Source organism: Sceloporus undulatus, chromosome 4 (assembly GCF_019175285.1).
Source record: "Sceloporus undulatus isolate JIND9_A2432 ecotype Alabama chromosome 4, SceUnd_v1.1, whole genome shotgun sequence".
Classification (NCBI taxonomy): Eukaryota; Metazoa; Chordata; class Lepidosauria; order Squamata; family Phrynosomatidae; genus Sceloporus; species Sceloporus undulatus.
In genome coordinates, this window is record NC_056525.1 from 136,107,264 (window position 1) to 136,130,232 (window position 22,969).

At 38.8% G+C, this 22,969-nt stretch overlaps 1 protein-coding gene across 1 annotated transcript in view; it reads right to left on the reverse strand.

Moving 5' to 3' along the window:
- The window catches only part of LOC121927557 (ankyrin repeat and KH domain-containing protein 1-like), an 86,160-nt gene that overhangs the window by 10,922 nt on the left and 52,269 nt on the right, over positions 1-22,969 (reverse strand). The window contains 11 exon segments of the mRNA XM_042461250.1: positions 2,590-4,199; positions 4,302-4,451; positions 5,177-5,287; positions 6,844-6,990; positions 10,194-10,650; positions 12,087-12,261; positions 17,444-17,560; positions 18,838-18,933; positions 21,214-21,237; positions 21,239-21,377; positions 22,101-22,276. Of these exon segments, the coding sequence (XP_042317184.1) occupies positions 2,590-4,199; positions 4,302-4,451; positions 5,177-5,287; positions 6,844-6,990; positions 10,194-10,650; positions 12,087-12,261; positions 17,444-17,560; positions 18,838-18,933; positions 21,214-21,237; positions 21,239-21,377; positions 22,101-22,276 (3,202 nt within the window).

Here is a 22,969-nt window from a genome sequence, read left to right on the forward strand (position 1 = left end):
CTTTCTGAACCAAAATGGGCATCTGTTATGGCCACACATGCAAGATACCACTTGATCTGTAGTTGAAAAAAAATATGTATGTCAACTAACCATTTGACATTTGACACTGTGAGTAGGTGTATTGCTTAGAGGAAAAATGCATTTCTGTTCTGAAAAATTGCTTGCCTCACCAGGGTAGGAAGGCAGCTTCAAAAGAAAGAATTTGTTGTTCAGCATTCTGCTATTTTCTGATTAGAATCTCTGGAATCACATGAAAATACAAGAGAGATTACTAGGGATCAAAAGTCTAAGATACACTAACATAGAAGCGGTGAACCTGTGGCTCTTCATGTTTGGAATGTATGGAATTCTTACCATCCAATCAATTGCAATGCTGGATGGATAGGAAACGGTAACAGTGTCCAAACACCAGATAGGTCACAGGTTCCCCACCCTTGCTCTAGTTTATCATGAATGAATAGCAAGTGGGAATGTGATAATTTTGACTCTGCTCCAGGGATTGGGGATTTGTGATCCTCCAAATGTTGTACATCTATAGGGCTAATCATACTCATCTTTAGCTATGCTGGTAGAGCTAATGTGAGTTGTTGCACAAGCAACATCTTGAGGGAAACATATTCCCCAGCCCTGCTCAAATCTATTACAAATGACTTTCTGAAAGGAAAATCCTGCCAGGGGAGGGGCATAATCAAATTATCGCTGGAACCATGCCATTTTCTTTCTTCTAGTCTTATGCTCTGGAACATTTTTGGTGTAGTGATATCCTGATAGTAATACTTAGTTTTAGTTCTATTAACATTTTAAAAAGAAACTTAAGAGGAGCTTCCAAAAAGGGCACCTTTGCCAATTTTCTCTTAAATTCACAGGAGTAGATAAAAAAGGATATAGTTCCAATGTAATGCAAAACTTGATTAATGTTAAGAGTTATACTAGTAAGCTGAACAAAGCTGTGACTTTCTACCAACTGTAGTGTCTGTAAAGATGCACTGCTACCAGTAGTTATGATAACAAATGTGGTTTACATGTAAGATCTAGTGCAGAGGGAAAATGCAAACAAGACAGGGAGCATTTTTTTTCCTTCCTGCAATCATTTGGTGGGCTGCAGCAGTAGGTTTCAACATGCCTGAAGTGATATAGCATCACTTGCCATTTTGGCCAATTTTTGGGCACCCCCCTCTTTTTTTAATCTGTTTTGGAGAGGATTTGAGGCTGGGGGGGGGGTGTCAGGAGAAGAAAATGTTGCCTACATTTTAAAATTTGTCTCTGGAGTTACGTTACCAACTCACACTCATATTTCACTGAAGATATTTAAACCTCTCTTCAAGTGGCTGGCTAAAACCAGTAGGTCTAGAACTGCTCCTGAGCCTCATGCAATCAAGCTTTGGTAAACACATTTTGTGTTGCAGGGTTGTGTGATGACTTTTGGAAGTATGTAGCATAGAGTATTTCCAATACTGACAAGTGGTAGTCAAGAAATGCCTCAGGTTCAACAATCAATCTACCCAACCTGGGTGAAAGAGCCTAAAGACTACCATTCACTGACCATGCTAGCTATAATACGAATAATAAAACAAGTTTATATTCATACATTCTGCAAGGGATAATTGATACTGCCTTCAGGAAAAAAAATTCAAATAGAAAGTAGGCCTGTTTTTAAAGGCTCCAGTCAATACAGTGAAGTATGGCAATGCAAGTTAAAATTGGTAGGCACCTATTAAATTCATCAAAATACTGATGAACAATTCTAAGGAATGCTGGACAAATTCAAGAAGGCAGAATGCCAGTCTTTTCCTTTCTTTTAAATGTTCAGGTAGGAGTGCTATTGCTTATGTATCCAAAGTAGAACCATCTGTATATAAGAGGAAGGTATAAAAAGCCTGAGAGAATTCTGTGATTTGCTTCAAAAAACAAATTCTTTTACGGAAGGAAAAAAAAAACCCTGGTGAAATGGAGGGGATCACAAATCACACTAATGGAATATTGAGTGATTTAGGGAAAAGGGAAAACTGAGGGGGGGGGGAAGAATAGTGTGGAGGGCTATAGGGAACTAAAACAGTGTAAAACCAGCCTCCACACCCAATAATTTGTTTCACTTCCCAATCGTAGGTAATGAGTTTCGTCACAATCCTTCCAAGCTGTATAATTTTTCTTGTCCCCTTCTTACAGAACCTGGACGTGTTTTTGTTGTTGTTGTTGTAAAGCAGGAAAATAAATGTATTTTTAAAAAAACAGTCATGTATTTCAAATGACTGGGTAGGGAAAGACCTACAGGTTTGATGCAGACACTTCTGAAGGCTTTAAGCAAATACCACACAAAAGGGCTACTAAATGTTACCATCTTTTCTTATCATTCCATCAGTATCATGTGGCAATTCCTATGCCTCATGGTTATGCTGATAACTCAGTTACATGGATTACATCACATTGTATTATATTCTGAAGAAACATCACCTGGGTAAAACTCACCAAATATCCCTTTTTAAATTATTTCTCTGCTCAGGATCAACCTATTTTCTGAAGGTTTCAAATGCTATTAAGAGGCAATCATGATAATTATCCCCTTTTCTGCATATAATTTTAGCAACTTACCTACAGGACTAGTTGAAACTCTCTGAGAAGGAGGTCGAAATCCTGGAGCCTTGGAGTTATCAGGATGTACATTTTCCATGTGCCCCATCACAGAGTTACCCAAAAACGTAGACTGAACTGTGAAAGATTGATCTGCTGCTGCTCGTGTGGAAAGTGGACAGTCTCCCCATCCTTGGTTTGCCGGCACCTGATTACTATCAAAAAGACTACTAAAGTGATTGAAGAGTGTTGCTGGCCCAAAGGTAGGAGGCAAGGACTTGTTTGCTGCGTTTATATGCATCTGAGAACCATTCATAACGTTCACAGGTGATGACAGCTGAACTGCAGGAGGTGGACCCTGGGAAGGTGTTAAAGGTACTGCACTTGTAACAAAAATAGATTGAGGTTCTTGATGTAGATTTGCATTTGGTACCACTGAATAAAATGAACCTCTAGGCTGCATTCTGTGAGAAACCCGGGGTGCTGGTACAGTTAACTGAGGTAAGTTACTGTTGTCCTGATTATCTGCAGCAACCGATCTAGGTGAAGCTAAGCTTAATGGAGTGGGTTCTGAACTGGAAGAATAAGGTAGGGATATGGGAGGACTTAAGTCAGACATACTGGCTGGCAGTGTTTCATCTTGGACATTACTTGAAGGTGGTGCAGGACTGCTGGGTGTGCATGCTTCAGTGGTTCCTGAATTGCTGCTCGAGATATTGCTGCTAGCAACAATCGATGATGGCACACATGCATTTCCAACTGTTTGTTCTGGTGTTGACGTCTTTTCTTTGGGTACTGGTACAGAAGGAACAGCATCTGTTTTAGCTGCAGACTGCTGGGCCGATGGAACATTAGAGGATAAAAATGTAGTGGGAACGTGCCCGGTGTTTTCAGGTGCAGAAGCTGAAGGCAGTGTGCTACATGCGGTTGTCACAGTTGCGATTACTGTAGTCGTGATACTTGTTTTAGGAACGCAAGTAAACAATTGCTTTCGGGCTGATGATGGAGTCCGGTTACTTGTCACACAAAGAGGCTGGGAGGATGCAACTACTGAAGACACAGTACCAGAACAGCTAGAAGCTAAACCCGTAGATTCAGACTGCAAAATATTGCCATTCTGGTTATTGACGCGACTGGAACTGTTATGCTTTGGAGAGCTATTTGTGCTGCCTGGGTTAACTGGCCTCACCGGGAATGGTCCCCAAGTATTTGGAGAGGCTGAAAATGTTCCTCCAAACTGGGCCATAGGTAAGCGAGGGTGACGAATTTGTTGCATAGTTTGGGCAGCCAATAAAGCAAAGTGAGGGTGGGAATAAGCTAAAGGAAGGGATACTGGAAAAGAAGAGCGCACATTTGCTGGGACATTCTTGCTTAATTTGTTAGCAGACTGGAAAGTAGACAGCGTTGATGACTGAGAGGTGACAAGTGATGGAGACCCAAGGGGAAATGAGTTTTTGTTTGATGATGAAGCAGTGCTGACGCCAGATGAAAAATTTGTATGGATTGATTTGGTACTGGAAGCCGGTGTTCTTATATGAGTTTTAGGAATTAAATCTTCCAGTTCCTTTGCAGGATCCTGAATCAGGGCATTAATAAGTTGTACTGCATACCTTGTTGATTCTGTCCCACCCCTGAAAAAGAAAATATGATATCATCACTATAATAAAAGTTCACAGTACACTTAAATCCGTTTCAAAACTTGAGATTTAAGCACAAGATTTTCTGCACACTACCTTATTGTGATCATTCTCTCTCCATTTTTATCTTTCTGCTTGTCCACATCAATATGAGCACCAGTGACATCCTGGATTGCTGTGATGTTGCATCCACCTCTTCCCATTATTCGAGACACAACTGATGCTGGGACAGACAGCTTTTTTGACCTAAATGTCAAGTGGTATAAATGTCTGAGTATCTTTTGTTGTGTGTTTCAATCATTTCAGTCGTATTACAATATGTGATTCTGAAAACTGGCTAGAATCTCAGCATAGTGCATTATTTTTACTGATGTTCTGTTAATGCCTCCAATCTTGCACAATAAAACAGAACTTTGTTGATTTTTCCTTAATGCCCAGTATTTTAGGCCTTACTTGATACATACTGTTTTGGGCATATGAATTTTCATTTAACTTATTATATAAGTTCATCTATCAATACTATTTTAACTCATAGATTACATATAAAATATTTAAAGTCTTGCAAAGCTAACAATAAGTAATATTAAAATCTTACACTCATGTCTAGACACATCTAGAATATCTCCTTCTTTATATTAAACTCTTTTAGGTGCTGTCTTTTTTCTAGCATTTCATTATCACAGCACTTATACACAATGACATTCCTTCTCATCATAACCACTTCCAAAAGTCCTGAAAATATGCCAGTTTTCCCAATTCTTCCTCACATTGTCTCCCAATTTCTTCTCCTCAGCTTCTACATAGTGCTACAGCAGCCACTTTCACATTCACCCTTTGCTCCACTACACAGTTGACTTCTTTTCCTCTGAAATTCTAAATGGCATGCAGTTCTCTGTCATAACCACATCTATGGGTAATTAATACTCCCATCTCATCCCAATACAAAACTCTGTGTATGACTTCAAAAATACCTTTTTGCTCCTGAACAGCAGCGTCCTCCTCTCTGCAACTGAAATTGTTCGATTGGTGTTGCCTGCAGACTGTTGCCAGGGGAAGGATCTTTTAAAACTCTGCCTACTTGCCTGTCAGTTAAGGGTGGAAAAGAGGGGAAGAGAAGGAAGAAAAAGGAATTATTTCATAGGCACCAGATAGCACATTTTTACTCTCAGGATCAGACCACAATATGCTGTCAAACTCAGTTTTACCTTCTTAATTTGTATTTCTGATGGATCCCCTGTGTAAAGCAAGGGCCCACCGTACACCCCTAATGAAAAGACTCCTCTAGCAAGCTTAGCAATGTCACTACGTTAAACCTAATGAATTTGACATTTGGCATGATTTGGTCCAATGGTTCTCAGGCTGATGTGGGGGACAAGCAATTATTGTCTTCCAATGTGCCAGGGACTGGCACTATATTTGTGCCAGCTGGGTACAATTACTTCTTTCCTTCCTGGAAATTTGCCAGGAATTGGCAATGGTCCAGGTACCACAACTTTGTACTGCACCAGTTTACACAAAAGTAAGAAAGGAAGGCTGCACACTAGATAGACAGACTCAATTAGGGAGGTCACGGGTCTGAATTTGCAAAACTTAAACAGAACAGTTGAGGACAAGGAGGACTTGGAGATGTCTCATCCAAAGGTCGCCATGAGTTGGGGTCCACCCGAGGTCGGCTAACAACAACAACCACTTTACTGAAACTAGTCAAAACAGTTAAGTGCTTAGGTCCTATCTATTTCAACAGCAATCAAGCACACCTTTAATGAGAAGACTGATTACTTAACAGGCCTGCTGCAGATTATGAAGCAAAGCAAGGACCTCTTGACATTACGTCCTCCCTCCAGTTTCAGGACAGAGGGAAATGACTCTGAACTATACATTTTTTCCTACAAAGATTTCATCATGGGAAATAAAAACTTTAAAAAGCATGATTGGCAAACGTTATAGTATAATCGATCGTCTGCTTCACACAGTTCCAACTCATTGGTTGTATACTTAACAAAATGCAACAGCAAGCCTAAGGCTTATAACCCCCTCCTCCATGAAAAAAAACTAGGAGCCTGGTGTATGGAAACCATTTGCTATGAACGTGATTGGAGTGGTCATACATAGGCTCCATTTAACAATGACGTTTTTATGCTTGTTAAGAAAAAGTGTATGCTTGTTTGCCTTCAAATCAACTGTTGACTTATGGCGACCTCGTGAATTCCACTAGCTTTTCTTAGACAGGAAATACTCAGAGGTATTTTTGCTAGTTCCTTCTTATGAAATACAGGTTATAGTACCTGGTATTTGTAGCCAATCACTCACCCAAGTACTAACCAGGGCTGATCCTGCTTAGCTTCCAAGATCAGATGGGATCTAGTGCCAAAATGTGACATTTACTCCTGTACACCATAACATGTGAAATCTACTTATTATATACAAACAAATTTTGTATTTGCTAAATATTAAATATTTTCTGATTATTATAATTTGTCAAGTGTTCCCTGACTGTGCTATACCTAAATTCTACTGTCTACTACAGGCAGTTATCCACACCATTATCCCCAGTTTGGCACCAACCAACCAGTCAAGCTCATGAATGCATTTGACTAATTTAATGAAAACTAATGGGAGTAAATGGAGTAATACATACCTTCTCACTACTTCTTTCCAGCCTTCTTCTCTTTTTTGGCCTCTTTTTGGACTAGTCAGATTCAGCTTTATGTTTGGAGATGTCAGAGGCAGAGATACAGATTTATAACTTGTTGTTAAGGAGTTCGGATTAGCATCACCTTCAAGTCTAGGAGCAAAGGTGATTTGATTATTAACTGCTTTGTGCTAAAGCAGTGGTTCTTAATCTTTTCTTTACCAGGAACTACCTTTAAATATCATCTGTTGCAACTCAACTACTCTACAGAACACAAAATATATATAGGAAACTTAACACCCTTCTTCTCACATTAAACGTGATTTTTTTGGTTCCTCTAGTGTTCCAGACCATTAGCTGTTTTTCTTTAATAAAGACATTTGTTTTTCACTTTTAAGAATACCCATTACTAAAATACCACCAGTATAACCAATAACTTTATTACTAACTTAAATGTAAAGTCTGCTTGGCTAGAAAGGATTCTGTTCTTCAAAACATCTATACCCCTCCCCTTTCCCCTCATGGCTGCTAAAATTAGCATTGAACGGCCAATACGTCAGAGTGAATGACGCAGTAGGGACAAAGACTCAGTTGTTGATGTATATGCATCTTCGGAGAGCAAAGCTATTTCTTTACAAATTAATTGATGAATGAGATTACGGACCTTCCCTGAGAACTGGATTTTTTTGTTGTGATTGCATGGTGGACCAACCAAAGTTGATTAACATGTTCATAAAAATGAAAAGCTAGGGAGATCAACAAAGTTTTTTTTTTAAAATAGTGAAATTTTCAGCTTCAATATGTTTGGAGATTTAAATATGGAAATTTTATTTGGTAGGCATAACTGGTTCTCCAGAACTGGTATGTTTACTGTTTCCAGAACATCAGGCCAAAGATTTAAGGGCTACAGATATGGTCCTAGATCCTATTCAGACCACAATCCCATTCCAATTACTTTGACTCTTTCAGATAAAGATCTTTTTGCCGGACACTGGCGGGTTACAGACTGCCTGTTTGTGGGTGGGCTGCACCCACCCCTTTCCCGGGGTATTGGGGCCTCAGTGTCCAGAGCGCAGACGCTAGCCATGGCTTCAAGGTCGGAAGGCTCCGGAATTCTGCTCCAAGCCCGACACTCCGTGGCGGCGCGAGGAGGAGAAGAAAGGGGCCGTTGGCCCCTTTCTCCTTTGGTGCTGGCGCAGCCGTGTGAAGGCTGCGCCCAGCGGACAAACAGGAAGGGCTCGAAACGGATCTCCTTCCTGCTCTCGGCTAGGCGCACAAGCGCCCTGGTGCGGAGCGAGGATGTCACGTCCGCGCCGCCCCGTCTAAGGCGGCCGGGTCGTGACGTCCTCTGGCGGCGGCCATGTGGAACGGCGCGCGCATTTTGTGGTGCAGAGCGCCGCCTAGGGTTAGGGGGGTGCAGAAGCACCACCCCTTTCTAACCCTAGTACGCGTCCGGTGTATTTCCTGCCGTTTGTAACGGGCCACTGATGATTTTTACAAGACAGGAAAGTGTTCAAGAAAGCCAGAAAGGCATTAAAGGACTTTAAAAAAAGACTATTATGGGAAAAAAGGCACTGAAGAAAAAGTGATATGAGATACTTCTAAAGCTTATACCAGTGGTTTTTTTAATACAGAAAAATACAGCTCAATTAAACAAGTTAAAACTGGAAGAAACTACAAAAATTCTGGATGAGTTAAAATGAAAAAAGGTTAAAAAATCTCCACAATATAGAAAAAATACTGGAGGATATCAAGTTATTACAAACACAACTTTCAGTACAGACAGTGTTTGAAATGGAGATGAATTTGGTATTTGCAAAACAAAATTATTTTGAAAATTCAAATAAACCTGGAAGATGGTTGGCATATAATTTGAGAAAGGAAAGAGAAAAAAGACTAATTAAAATTGGGAAATCTAATCAGAAATGACACCAAAAAGGGTTTTTACAATTATTTTTCTGCTTTATATAAGAAATGGCAAGTTCTATTGGATAAAATATAGAATTAAATAAATGATAGAATTTTGCCTACAATTTCAGAGGTTCAAAGGCAAAAGCTGAATGCAGAAGTATTTATTGCGGAAATTGTGTAATCTATTGAGACGATGGAGCCCAAGAAGGTTCCAAGACCAGATGGACTATCAGCCCTATATTATAAAGTGTTGGAGGACCAATTGCTTTTTCCATTACAGAACAAAATGAATTCAATTTTAACTCCGGGCAAAATACCAAATACTTGGAAATGTGTGACCATAGCTTTAATTCGGAAAGAGGATAAAGATTAGACTGAAGGGAAGAAAAAAATCCAAGGATTTTTTATCCATGGATTCCCCAATCAACGGCTTGAAAATATTTTAAAATATATATAAATTCCAAAAGACAAACCTTGATTTTGCCAGTTTATATAAGGGACACTATTTCACCACACCATTGTTTTTAATAGTGATTTTACCATCCATGGAGACGTCCTGAAACCAAACCCCAGCAGATAAGGGCCCACTGTACAAGATTTTTGCTATGATTTTGGTAGCTAGACTGAAAAAAAAGTCTTGCAGGAGTCTATACATAAAGATCAACATGGCTTTTTACCTAAAAGGCAGATATGAGAGAGTATGAAAGATGTTTTATGTATCTTAGAATATCTGGATAACATCTGGCTTGATATCTTTGGATGCTGAAAAAGCCTTTGATAATGCGATAACATAATTTGATAACATTTTAGGTAAATGCTCTTTTTGCTTAAATCAATTCCTGTTTTGACAAATGATATACCATTCAAATAATGGCAAAAAGAGTTTCTGAGTTTTATATGGCAAGGTAAGAAACCCAGAATAAGACTTAAATTCCTAACACATGAAAGTAGAAAGGAAGATTTGGGATTCCTGGATTTGAAATAATATTTCTATGCATGCAGTTTCGTTTGGATGAAGGAGTGGATAACTTTAGCAGGGGCAGGGGAATGCTTTTACAATTAGAAGGTTTTAATTTGGATGGCATGCTTTTTAATGGCATGATAAACTTAAAACTAAAGTAAAAGAGATGTTGGATTTCTTAAGAATTACTTGGCCATCTCCAAAACAAAATTGTTAACCTAGATCTACAGTGGAAACACAGATATTAATCTATCTATCCTTGACTATGTAATCTTACCCAACTTGGCTTTGCTTTTATGAAATGGATAGAGGGACAAATCTAAACTTCCTATTTTTAATTCTGGGATCCGTAAATGATTTAAATCCCTCAAACTCTCAATTATGCAGATGGGAGACTTTATTAAAACCCAAAATATATCCATTTGTAAACACTACAGTGACAGTTCTAATCAGGTGAGGAAAAAAGGCAGAATTAATGACTCACCTGGCTTGCACTTTGGAAACGGAGGTGTTAGTCTTGTCTTCCTGAGAAGGGAGCAGCACCGACGCGTATCGCCTGTCACTTGAAGAGTGTGTGTCCATAGTGAAGTTTAGTTCTTGGCTTTTCCCCCCACTGCTACTCTCACTATTGCAATCTGTGCTGTCTAAGTTGTCAGAATCACTATTACCTCCAGCACTACCACCTCTTGGCTCTCCATTGATTTTGTTTTTATCTGCTTTTTGCTGTGCTAGAGTTATATGCTGGTCTGGCAAAATTATCTGCACATTTTGAGGAGTGTCTTTTGTTTTATTCTTCTTATTCTTTCTATTTGTGCTGGGAGTTGTAACCACGTTAGCTCTCTTCTTCCCAAAAGCATTTGTGAAAGTAGCAGATGTTGCTGATATTCCAATAGTAGTTGTAGTGGTTGCACTTGGAGGCTCTAAAGGAACTTCTTGATCAACTGAGGAAAAAAATAAAAAACAATTATGAGCCAACATCTCACAAAAGTATTTCAGAACCATTATACTTTATACCATGATATCCAACTTGGAATGTTTTTCTTTAATTTGCACCAAACTTCTTTTTCTTTAATTTGTACCAATCAAATTTTCTTGTATGCTTCCAAGTCATTTTTGACTTAAGGTGACCGAAAGAGACCCTATCATAGTGTTTTCATGGCATATTTCTTCAGAGAGGGTTTGCCACTGCCATCTGAGGATGAGAGAGTGTGACTTGCTCAAGGTCACTCAGTGCGTTTTTATGCCCGAGTGGGGAATTGAAACTTGGTTTTACTTGTGGTTAAAAATAAGTATTTAACTGTTCCAATGGGAATAGATTAAGTAAAATGATTTCTTTTGAACCTATTGTTTTATGAACTGTTTACTGAGAGTTTGTTCATAAACTGTTCATAAATAGATATATAGTGCTTTACAAAGTAACAAGTATGATGCAAGATGGGGATTACACTCTGAATCACAATAAATCAGACAAAGGTTTTATTTCTGAGACGTCAGAAAGTAAACATGACACTATTTCAGCCATCCATGTGGACAATTTTGGGAGATTTGAGAATTCTGGATAAAGGATACTCAATCTGTATTTATTTAATATAAACCATAATTTTCCATCAAGCTAGGCACTCATGAACTTCCCTTTAAAAATTAAAAAGAAAAGAAAAGAAAAGAAAAAGAAAACATCTTCAGGACATCATGAAATACAGGACCAAGAGAGAGATTCTAGTATTGGCCTGATCCTTGGCTATTTTCCAGATGTAGTCTTAACAAAGCTTTTAAAAGTAAAACTCTGAATGCCTCTGCCACAATCTACTTCTCTATGGGTCAATGTAAGTACTGTTAAGTCCTCTTATGTAGTATTGCCTGGTGAAGGGCAAGAGCATCATCTGTCCTGGAAGCACTGACTCCCTCATCTCTGTTTTCTTATCTATCCAGCCTTTAGTGTGAGCACAAACATTTATGCCTGCTGAAATTTTGTAAATTCTTTGGCATGTTTTTCTTTCTAAAGTAATAACATGACTTTAGCTCTGCAAAGGATTTTAAAAAAGAATTTTTCTATTTACAAGTTCCTTCCAATTATTCATTCTTCTGTGAAAAAAAAAATTGTCCATTCATGCTACTTTGCCCAAGAAACATATAATATACACTAGAAAGAGAAGAGCATAAGAAATAGTTTATATAACTGATTGGGGCATCAGTAAGACTTAAAAATTAGATTAAGAATTACTGCACTTGTTAGTATAAAAATTGTAAACATTCACTTTCACATTAGTAAATCCTAAAACCCCATCCCTACTAAATTTAGAAAACTTCATACTCTAAAGAAAGTATGAATCCACTAGCTGATTAATTAGTGTATTAAAACATAAAATGAGTTCCTCACCATCATCATCATTTTCCTCTTCATCTTCATCTTCCTGGAGCTCTAGGATTTCCTTAGGTTTGTGCTCCTCGTCTTCCTCCTGTTTACGTTTCTGTTCTTCCTTCTTCTTCTTCCTCTTTTCCTTCCTCTTCTCTCTCTTTGCTGCAAGAGCTTGTTTTCTACTCTCTTCTCTGGACTGTGGAAAAATCGTGTACAATGTATGTTATACACCAATATCAAAGATGGGTTGTTGTTGTTTTTTTACTTCAATGCTTATACTGTAGTGGTGTAGCAGGTTTAAAGTGAAGTAGTAGTGTGGCCCATAGGCAACATCCAGTACCCTTAATCCCCAACTGCACTCCTAAGTGCCCCTGAGCTCCTCTCTCAAATTGTTCCAAAATGGCCTCCAACTGTCAATTTTCTCCTGTCTAACCGGTTTTGAGCCTGTGGGGATCTTGAAATAAAAGAGACTCCATACCAGAAGAAATGGTGCAAAATGTCCAATCATTCCCACTAAACTATCTCTTTAGGGAAAAATACATATGTGTGGGTGGAACATGGAGACATCAGGGAAAGATAAAACTCTCCCAGGTTAGGGGGAAGATGCTGTCTCTAGAACTTTGGAAATGTCTACCCCTGGCCTCAGAATGAGTGGTTGAACTTACTGAGAATGCTCATTCTTGTGAGACTGATGACACAATCTCTGACTCATGAGTTTATTTCTTAATGACAACCTGGACAGGCAGAATCTCAGAATTCCAAAAGTGTTATAATCTTCGCCTCCAATCCCTCCCTCCTCAGCTTTGTTTTCTAGACTTGATATCCAATTCAACAACTTTAGACCACACCTTCATTGCTTACCTGAATTAATGTCCCCCCCTGGGTGGGGGCAGATTGTGTCGTCTTCCTCAAAAGAATGAACATTGGTATCAACCACTCGTTCTCTGTGAGGCTGAAATCACAGTCCACAACTCATGGGAGCCACCAAGCCACCAACTCTCAGGGAGGGCCTAACCATTCTGTTGATTCACAACAGCCTGAAGAACTGTTCTCCCAAAGCCTGCTTTGCTTGATCTAAATTTGTCCATTTTATAGTGCTTCACAAAAGTTGACAAGCTCCTTCCAGCCTACAGCCTTATACATTTCCTCTATAGAAACCACTATAGGCTGTTTCTGAGCTCAAATATGTTTTGGTCCTGGAACTTTTGCCACGATATAACAAATAGAGGCCTTCAACCATCTAGACAGCATTCATTTATATGATTTTAGTTCAATTGATCTCAGGTTAAAGGATATGAACATAGCTTCTGTTCTTCTAAATCGTTTTGTCATTTTCAAGCAGATTTTTATGGCTCTTTCGACATCCAAGGAATGCCATTTCAGTTCCAAAGAATGACTTGGTTTGGGGCAGAATGTAGACAAAATCAGCACCCGACTAGTGCTTTACACAACTATGACTTTGGCATGAAATTCAGGTTCATAATCAAAGTGAATTTATCCTCATCAAATTTGCATAGATTTGGGTTTACAGTGGAGCCAACTAAAAGACTCTGCAAGCCAATGTAATCCCAACTAAAAAGAACACCTAGTGATAAAACACCTTAAGGATGCTTCCTTTAATATGTGGATGCAAAGATAATGGTCTTTGAGAATCCAACCAAACTGAAGACAGGGCAGACAACTGTCTTTTTAGAGTGTTTGGTCCTTTTCCAGTCCATCCTGCAGAAAAAATAGGATCTCTTTCACCACCACATTTTCCAATACCACAGAATTTTCTGCATACTACTTCAAAAATATCTTCCGAGTAATCTCATAGAAAACTTGCACAGATTTCCTTCTAGACTTCAAAACAGTGTCTGTTACTGACAATGAGTAACTCTGACTTCCTAACTTCCCCCTCTCAAATTCCATGCAGCCATTCCAGATCTAGACAGAACACCTGACCTTGAAGTAACAGACCCTTCCTTAGAGGAAAATGGAACGGGCTCTCCACAGACATTTCCAACAACATTGGAAACCATGGCAGAGCAGCAAGGACCAATCGATACTACATGTACCTTTTCCTGGCATAAAACAGGCATTCTGGCCATGACACTGACAGTGCATCTTATTTTTTCACTCCTTGTCTTCCATCTAACTGAAATAAATCTTTTTATTTTAAATTGCTGCCAAAGTTCCAGTACATAACTGTTGTACTTCCTTTGCAAGATCTTGGACACTTCCGAATTCAAACTCCACTCCCCTGGCAGCACTTTAGTTCTGCTCAAATAATCTGTCATAGCATTAGTCAAACCTTGTTCATGCAACTTATGTTGCTGTTAATGACCAAAGACGCTTCTTTGCCTCCCCTTAATATTTTTCTGGATTCCGACATCAACCTCTGGGAATGCAAATCTCTTCTGATTGAACAGACAAGCTTTTATTGATACATTGTCTGTGCAAATCAGCACATTCTGGTGTTCTATCAATACAGCAAAATGAATCAGTGCCAATCTCATGGCTCCCATTTCCAGCAAGTTGATATGCATCAGTCTTTCCAGTGTTGATCACTCGTGCAACTTTACCTTCGCAATAGGCTCCCCAGGCAAACAGGCTGGCATCTATTGCAATCTGTATTTTCTTCCGAGGAACAAATGGAACTCCCTTGTTCCTTGGAATCTCTCACTTTCTGGAACCTTCTCTATGACTGTTATTTCCAATAAAAGCTGGTCTCTGAACAATCTGTCTTTTCTGCAAATTCTTTGATACCAGTAATGGGAGAAATCTTCCTCTTGAGCTCTCTCAAAACTGAATTTTGTAATGTATTCACAACCTCCAACACCCATATGTCTGATGTTATGTAATATATGACCAAAATGATTAACTCTCTCCCCCAATCATATGGTTTTCCAATCCTACTTGATTGGTTTCCACTTTTTCTAAATTGTTGTTGATTCTGTTGTTTAAACTGAAATCCTGTTCTGTTCCACTGAGGCTTGAAAATCCTTAAGTCCCTCTGTCTCTAAAAACGTCTTCCTCCATGAAAGGAGTAAGAGACATTCCTGCAATTTCTCTTGTCAAACCTTTTCTTTTGATTAGATGTCTTTCCTCTCTAACAGCTTTTTTGCCAAACAGTTATTTACCTGCGAAAGGTGTGATGCCCAAATTTGTTCTAGCCTTATAATCAACCTCGCAATGTTTCAGCCATAACAATCACCTTCCTACCTCTACAATTGCATTAGCTGAATAAGCTATTGCATTATAACTGACATCTGCAATATACTACAGAATATTAACTAACCTGTTCAACATTTTCTGTAATGATCGGGCTGAGACCTCTTCCATGTCAAGAACATCCTGTACACATAGCATCCTTGCCCTTGCAAACACAGAGGCAACTACTGATACTTTCTGAGCCAAAGCTGTAGTGTCATGGGCTCTCCTAGACACCAAATCTTTTCATCTACACCTTTAAAAGTATGTCACCTTCTTGAGGAAGAGCTGAATTCGAAATCAGGGCTGAAACTACTGCACTGACCCATCAATTTTTGTAATTTTCTCTGTCCCACTGAATTTTCCTGAACTGACTCAATAAATTTAAGGTAAGTAACACCTTTTTCAACAAGCTTTTGAACTGTTTTGTATCAAAAAGCCTTGTTTTAGTATTCTCCTTTTCATCTACTTATCTAAATCCTTCTCAGATTAATTTGCAACTTCCATCTCTCCCTCAGCTTCAGAACCTATCCCTCAATTCTACAGTGGTAATTCATCATGACATGTTACCCTATTGAGGGAATTTGCACTCGCGACGTCATTAGCACTGCGCGACATGCGGACGCACAGCGTCCGTTACGTCAACATGGCAGCGGCCATGTAGAACGGCCACCGCCATTTGTTATGTACAGAGTCCGTAGCAGGAATAGGGGCATCTGGAAGAGATGCCCCCTTTTAAAACTGGGACGTCCTGAGGACGTCCCAAGTGGCGGTTTGTAACCCGCCCTTGTTTTTCCATTTTATATAAAGGACATCAATTTTCTCTGTCATTATATTTAATGGGGCTTGAGCATCCACAGGGGAACCTGGAACCAAATTCCAGCAGATAACAAGGTCTCACTGTAATTTAATAATCAATATGAGGGAGGGCTAATTGTCTGGTCAGCAAGGCAGAGAATTAAAAACTGAAAAGAGAGGGGTTGAAGGCAATGGTTATAACATTTTTGGAATTCTGAGATCCTGCTTGATCAGGCTGTCATGGACTGTGTTTTCAGTCTCACAGAGAATGAACTGTATAATTATTATCTTTTTAAACTGTTAGCTCAAAAAGCTCTATACTAAATGAGTCCTCAATCAGTAAGATAATACAGTAACATTTGTTCCAATACTGCTCTGCTCAAACAAATCACGTTTACTTTTATAAGAAAAGAATACAAAGTCACTTACAAAATGATAAAAATATTCTTACTTGAAGCAAAAACTCTTGAAGAACTCCACACTCTCACAAAACATCAAGCTTCAAAATTTATCAAGTGCTGGAAGTCATATTCTAGCAAAGGAAATTGTACATCCCAGTGCCTTCCTTCAGGCAGAGCCAAGTACAGAAGGTGAGGTGTTGGTACACAAATCTGGTAAGCCATTTGTAGTCCAACTACCAGCTATCCATTACTAGCATCATTTAACATATTTTCTCACCTGAAAGAATTAAATTCTGTATCTCTCATACTGCTTAATCTAACGATAAAACTATAGACCAGTATTCTATACCTATAAATAAGGACCTAAATACTCTAGAGGCATCAGACCCCATCTGATCTTGGGAGCTAAGCAGGGTCACTGTCAACAAATACAAGGTGCGACAGAATATGTTTCAAAGGAAGAAACTGGCAAAAACATCTCAGAGTATTCCTTGCCCAAATAAGTTGATAGGCAACTTGAAGGCACACACACACACAGATATGATACAAGTTATTAATGAGACATTGAGCAAAGTTTCTGTTCTGCTTGTAACAGAAGCCAGAAATCAAGTAGCAAGTGAAGCAATGGATAGCAGTGAGTGAAGAAACAGGGCCCAATGTTTGTTTCAATTCTCCTACCCTATTTCGATCTTGTCCATCTACTAGCTTATTATATTACATAAAGGATACCCATTGGGAGGTAGCGAGAAGATAAGTACAGAAAGAGAAGGTGGTTGAATTTTTCAATTCCTGGATCCATAAACATTTGGCTTACAGAGCATGTTGCCAGTGCAACGAAAAGATATGGTGTATTATTGCAAAAAAATAAGACTCGATGCACATCTAATGTAATCTTCTGCTGTAGCTACCCCTTTCATGTGCAGGCTTGACTGTTATTTGGGTACCACTGAGTACTATTTAAGCAAGATGACATACTATGTATCTCACCTTTTCCAAATCTAATTCTTTCAGCAGGATACTTGCATTCTTGTTTGCTTCTGCAGCTTGCTGGTCCTTAGCCTTCACAATCGTTTCAACACACTGGTGACATTTTTTTAACAATTCCTATAAAATAAAGACAGACTATTTTGTGGAAACTAGAGATGTCAAAATCTCTATTTGGAAGTTTAGTAAACAATCACTTGCAATATTTGGTACATGAATGGCACAATTCTACCTACAGCACATTTATTCCACTTGTCACAGAAGGGTGAAATGTAGTTGTGATCTGTAGTTGTGATCTGCATGACATTTACAGGATCTTATGAGAATAACATAATTAGTGTTGAGATTCCTTCTTTCATTCCTGTACAATTTTGTTTCAGTGACATTTTTCTTTTAAAAAAAATCCTCTAAGAAAAATTCCAAAATCCAGGTAAATTATTCCTTTATTATGACCAAAGTATCATCAAACAATGAGCAATTCCCCCCTTCTCCAGAGGTGGGCAAGTTGGATGCATAATATGCAAACTAGGAGAGATATAAAAAGGCTGGCTTGATACTGGTGTCACAACTCTTGCAAATAAGGACAATCTTAAAAAGTAGAGTAGATTCCCATGACTAAATGAAAACTTTGTGGCATCAATGTGTTTTTTTCTGTCCCTGAACTCCAGTAGCGTTGCTCAACACCCCAGCCTAATAAAGTGTTCTGGAAAACAGGGAAGGCTGCTCACTATTGCTCACATTTGAGTCAGTCCTAATAAAAGTAAATGGAAATTTTGTATTTACCTATGAATTCCCTTTCTAAAGGAGGCTGACTTGCTTGATTACATGTTTACAGATTACCTGGCTTCTGTCATCCTCCTGACCCGAGAACCTGGATAGTTAATTTTTTTCTAGGCGTCCCGCTACATTCCTTAGAAGCTACATACAGTACTGTATAACTCTTCTAAGTATGTGGGTAGTCTTTTTTTTTAAAATGTGAGCAGGCAATGCCCATGAAATTTTATGAAAACACCCACTGCCCTTCACACATAAACTGAGAAAATTGCTCTCATTCAAAAATTAAAGGGGGAACTAAACTGCATCTCATTTACAGACCTTTTTCTTATTTACTTGGAAGTTGCTAAGAATCTGTCATCACAAAAATAAACCAAGAGTTCCAAGTCATTTTATTATTATTTTTTAAATTTATATTTCACATTTATTAGTTGGCTTGCTTGATGACACTGGTGGCATGAATAATTTACTTTATTTGCATTCATACCCACTGGCAGCTTGTAATTATCTATGATTTATCAATAATTTTGGGTGGGATAGCTAGAAGGAAAGCTGAGTTTTTAAAATCTCAGGTAGTGCACCAATGTCACTGGAAAACACACTGAAAATATCCTGGCACTCACCTTGTCAGCTATTGTTGCTATGTACCGCATGCATTCAATGTCTGAAGGAAACTGGTTAACTTCTTTTACCAAAAATTGAACTACTCTCACATGGCCCTGAAAAGAAAAGAAAAAAGTAGGTTCAAAGGAGGCCTTTCCAGAAAAGTGACTACTTTTCATAACCATCACATGCCATCTTAAATCCAAGAATCTTACTTTATTTGGAGTAAATTATCCCAGCAAACATGTTAAGGGAATGCACTTGGTCAATAATTGGCCATTACTGTATTTTATTGTATTTTACCTTTGTACTGGCTGTATGCCATAATAAATTTGTTGTTGTTGTTGTTAAGAGCATGCTGGATAAAGACTAACAACCTTGACAGACCGGCGATAAAGGACAGCATTGGCGGAGAGTGGGGGCATGACGTCTGCACGACTCTGCCCCCATGCTGGCATGATACCATGCACCCCACCACATGGGGGGCAGCATCGCAGCGCTCCTCTTGTGCTGTATCCAGATGACGCAGTGCTGAAGAAGCACTGAAAAGCCATGGTGCCAGCAGCTATGGTGCCTTTTCCGTGATGCAAAAAGGAGCCACTTTTTGCAGCTCCTTTTTGCACCGCGGAAAGGCCAGATTGGGGCCATGGTGTGTGGTTGTCGTGGCCCCAATCTGATGAAGACCACCTTTTAGGGGCAGTCTGTTTAACCCCTATGATAACAGTCTCATCCACATACACAATTATAGCACTTTGACACCACATTAACTGCCAATGAAATCCTGTGATCTGCATTTTAGGGAAGAGTATTCAAAAATTCTCAGTCGGATGGTTCTAGTGCCTCATCAAACTATAATTTCTATGATCTCACCATGCTTAAATTACTTCTCATTGTTTTAAACTGATTTTATCTACATTGTCTCTCCATGAAACTATGGAGGGGTGCTTATACAGACAGATAGATGGCTCTGTGGGTGTGTGTGCACACATCAGGCAATTTCACAATGGGGGGCAGCATCCACATCAGCTCCTGCCTGAACAAGATAGATGGCTCTGTGGGTGTGTGTGCACACATCAGGGAATTTCACAATGGGGGGGAGAGGCTGGGTCATTTTTTAAATTTTTGCAACAAGTAATATACAAAATAATACAGTGGTCCCTTCTTTTATGCGGGGAATCCCTTCCGCACCCCCCCGCGTAAAAGAAATGTCATATATGCTTGAGCCCCATTAGAAGTTAAGGGGGTCATGCTTGTGGCGGCACGTGCACCATTACTCCTTCCAGCATTTTTAGCATTTCGATAAATTTAAGTTTACCTTCTCACAGTATGATAGCATTGGAACTCAATCCTGTTCTACTTTATGTATATTTTCTCTTTTTAATCTAGCAAATAACATATCCATAACCATCATATCAACTAATTTCCAGATCCACTCTTCAAGAGAAGGTACCTCCATTTTTTCGCCAAAATCAATCTCGTTGCCATGATCATGTATAACAATAATCTGCTACATTTCCTCTTAATCTTTTTTGATACTTTATTGAGCATATTTAATAAATATAGTTCTGGTGATTGTTTAAAATTAATTTCAAAGATTTCACATATCACTCTATGAATATTTTTCCAATAAAATTTAACTAGATTACATTTCCACCACATATCGTACCACGCACCCACAGCACTCTTATACTTCTAGCATTTATTCCTACATGTCTTGTAAATTTTTTTCTTGTAAATTTTTGCTAATTTTACTGGGGTTAGAAACGAGCAGATTTCCATTGTGTAATAGTTTTCTTTTAAGTCCTGTCATCTAGTAAATTGGTGTGTTCTTCTTCTGGCTAACTCCCAACTTTCCAGGTTAATGTCTCTTCCAATATCCGATGCCCATTTAATCATTGTTTCTTTCGCAATGTTCTCTTCTAATTCTCTTTTTAATAATATACCATATAATTGTGAAGTCAATTTTGGACCTTTTTTCCTTATCAATTTATCTAATTCATTTTCATTTTCTTCAAATCCTTCCGTTTTGTAATCTAACTTAAATTTGTCTGTCAATTGTTTGAATGGAAACCAATTAATTTTGGGATCAAGTTCTCTCAGGTCTTCTAGGGGTATCATCATGTACTGTCCTCTACCTTGTTTTTTCAAAAATACCTAAGCCATCCTGGTACATCACACCATCTTCCAAAGGCTTCCTGTGTGGACACCCAGAGTGGTAACTTCCTATAGATTTTTTTTTGTTGAGTCCAAATTTTAAGTAGTGATCTTCTGATGTAATGATTTTCAAAATCTTTGTGTATGTCTGTTTTTCTGTACCACATATAGGCATACCACCTGTAAGAATAAACAAGCTTATTCCCCCTTCCCAGTAGATATTGTGGAAAATTATATTTTACCTTACGAAAAGCAGACATAAGGGGGGGTGATTTTCCGATTATCTGCAGCATCCACATCAGCTCCTGCCTGAACAAGAAGCTGCACTACATCAAGGTGGCCCCCATTTGCTGCCAACCACAGCGGTGTGTTTCCTTTCTTGTTGCGGACGTCAATATGTGCACCCCTAAAAGAAATAAGAATTCAGCTGAAGGCGACAGTTTAGGCAGAATTAAGATGTTCAGAATATCCTTCATCATTGTATGTGCCACAAAGCAAAGTTACAAACCACAAGCAGTCTTTAACAAGATATTGGAAGTGTTGGTTAATTCTGTTTAGTTTTCCAGCTACCTTTCCACTAGTACTTCCCACTCCTGCTTTCCATGGTGTCCCTCAGTAATTATATGCCCTCGGAATATATTCAATATTTGCACACACACCTCATAAAAACAAACACTGATCAGTATTTTTTCTAGCTTTTTAAGTATTTCAGCTAAATTTAGGACTTCCCAAATTTAATGCATTAGGCTAGTGCCTTTTTGGAAATATATGATTTGTGGCTCAGTAGTTACTTAAGAAGATTAAAGGTGCTTGGGACAGGAACTTGGATTGAGTGCTTTAAAATTTTGTCTACAGAGTGTTCAATGGGCCCCTGGGGTTTGGTCCAGGACACACACGCCACCCCTGTGGATACCAAAATTCACCAATGCTCAAGTCTCATGATATACAATGGCATAGTAAAATTGTGTTCCTTATACAAAATGCCAAAACCAAGGTTTGTTTTTTGAATTTTTGGGGAGAATACTTTCAAGCCATGGATGGCAGAATCAACAGATGAAGAATCCGAGAATATGGAGGCCAACTGTATAAGACTAAACTGAAGTTATTAATATAACAGAAAATGACATACCGATTAATCAGAAGCTCACAAAACTTATAGTGGCCTTTATCTGCAGCAATTGTTAAAGCAGTATCACGTGAGGAAGGCACAGGAGGAGCATTGACATCTGCTCCTTTATCAAGAAGAACTCTTCCAACTTCTGCATATCCTCCAGAAGCAGCTTCCATCAGAGGGGTAAGCCCAGTCTGTTTAAAAGAAATAAACCCAATGTGAAGTCAATGTAAGAGTCTAGAAACTGTTTCTGCTCTCCTTCATGCTCACATTGTCCCGACTCATTCCAGCCATCCTTCCAGGACAATCAACATGTCCATGAAACAAAGGAGCTGGAATACTGCACAAGAAGGGTTTTGTAGGGGAGAAATATTGAAGGCATCCCTGCTGGAAGATTTTTGCATTCTCTTTCCCCCACCTTAGATAGATAGTGAGTTCCTTCATGCAAACTCCTTTCTATTGCTCTATTTCAGACTTACCATGTGTCTTCGATCACTCCCCCCTTTGGGACTAATAGACATTCTCTGAAAGATTTCCAACTGAACTGCATGTTTTCTTCCTCCTCTCTCAACTTTCTTTGGAAAGATGATGAGATAAAGATTTCTTTTTATCTGAACTATTCCTTAGCTAGGTTAGGATAGAACCTCTAGATATATGTAGATTAAAACCACTAGTAAACCTTTGTTTAAAACTGCAAGCTACTTTGTTGTTTTTGAGTCAGTTTCAGTTCTTAGACAAGCATACTTAGACAAGGACATCATTCTGCCCTAACAGGCTTGGCTCTGATATTTTTGATATTTAAATATTTTTGTTTCCTAAACAAAGGCTGCAGCCGTAGGAAACTTAAAATCCCCTACATTTTCACTGTTTACTTTGCCTTAGTCCTC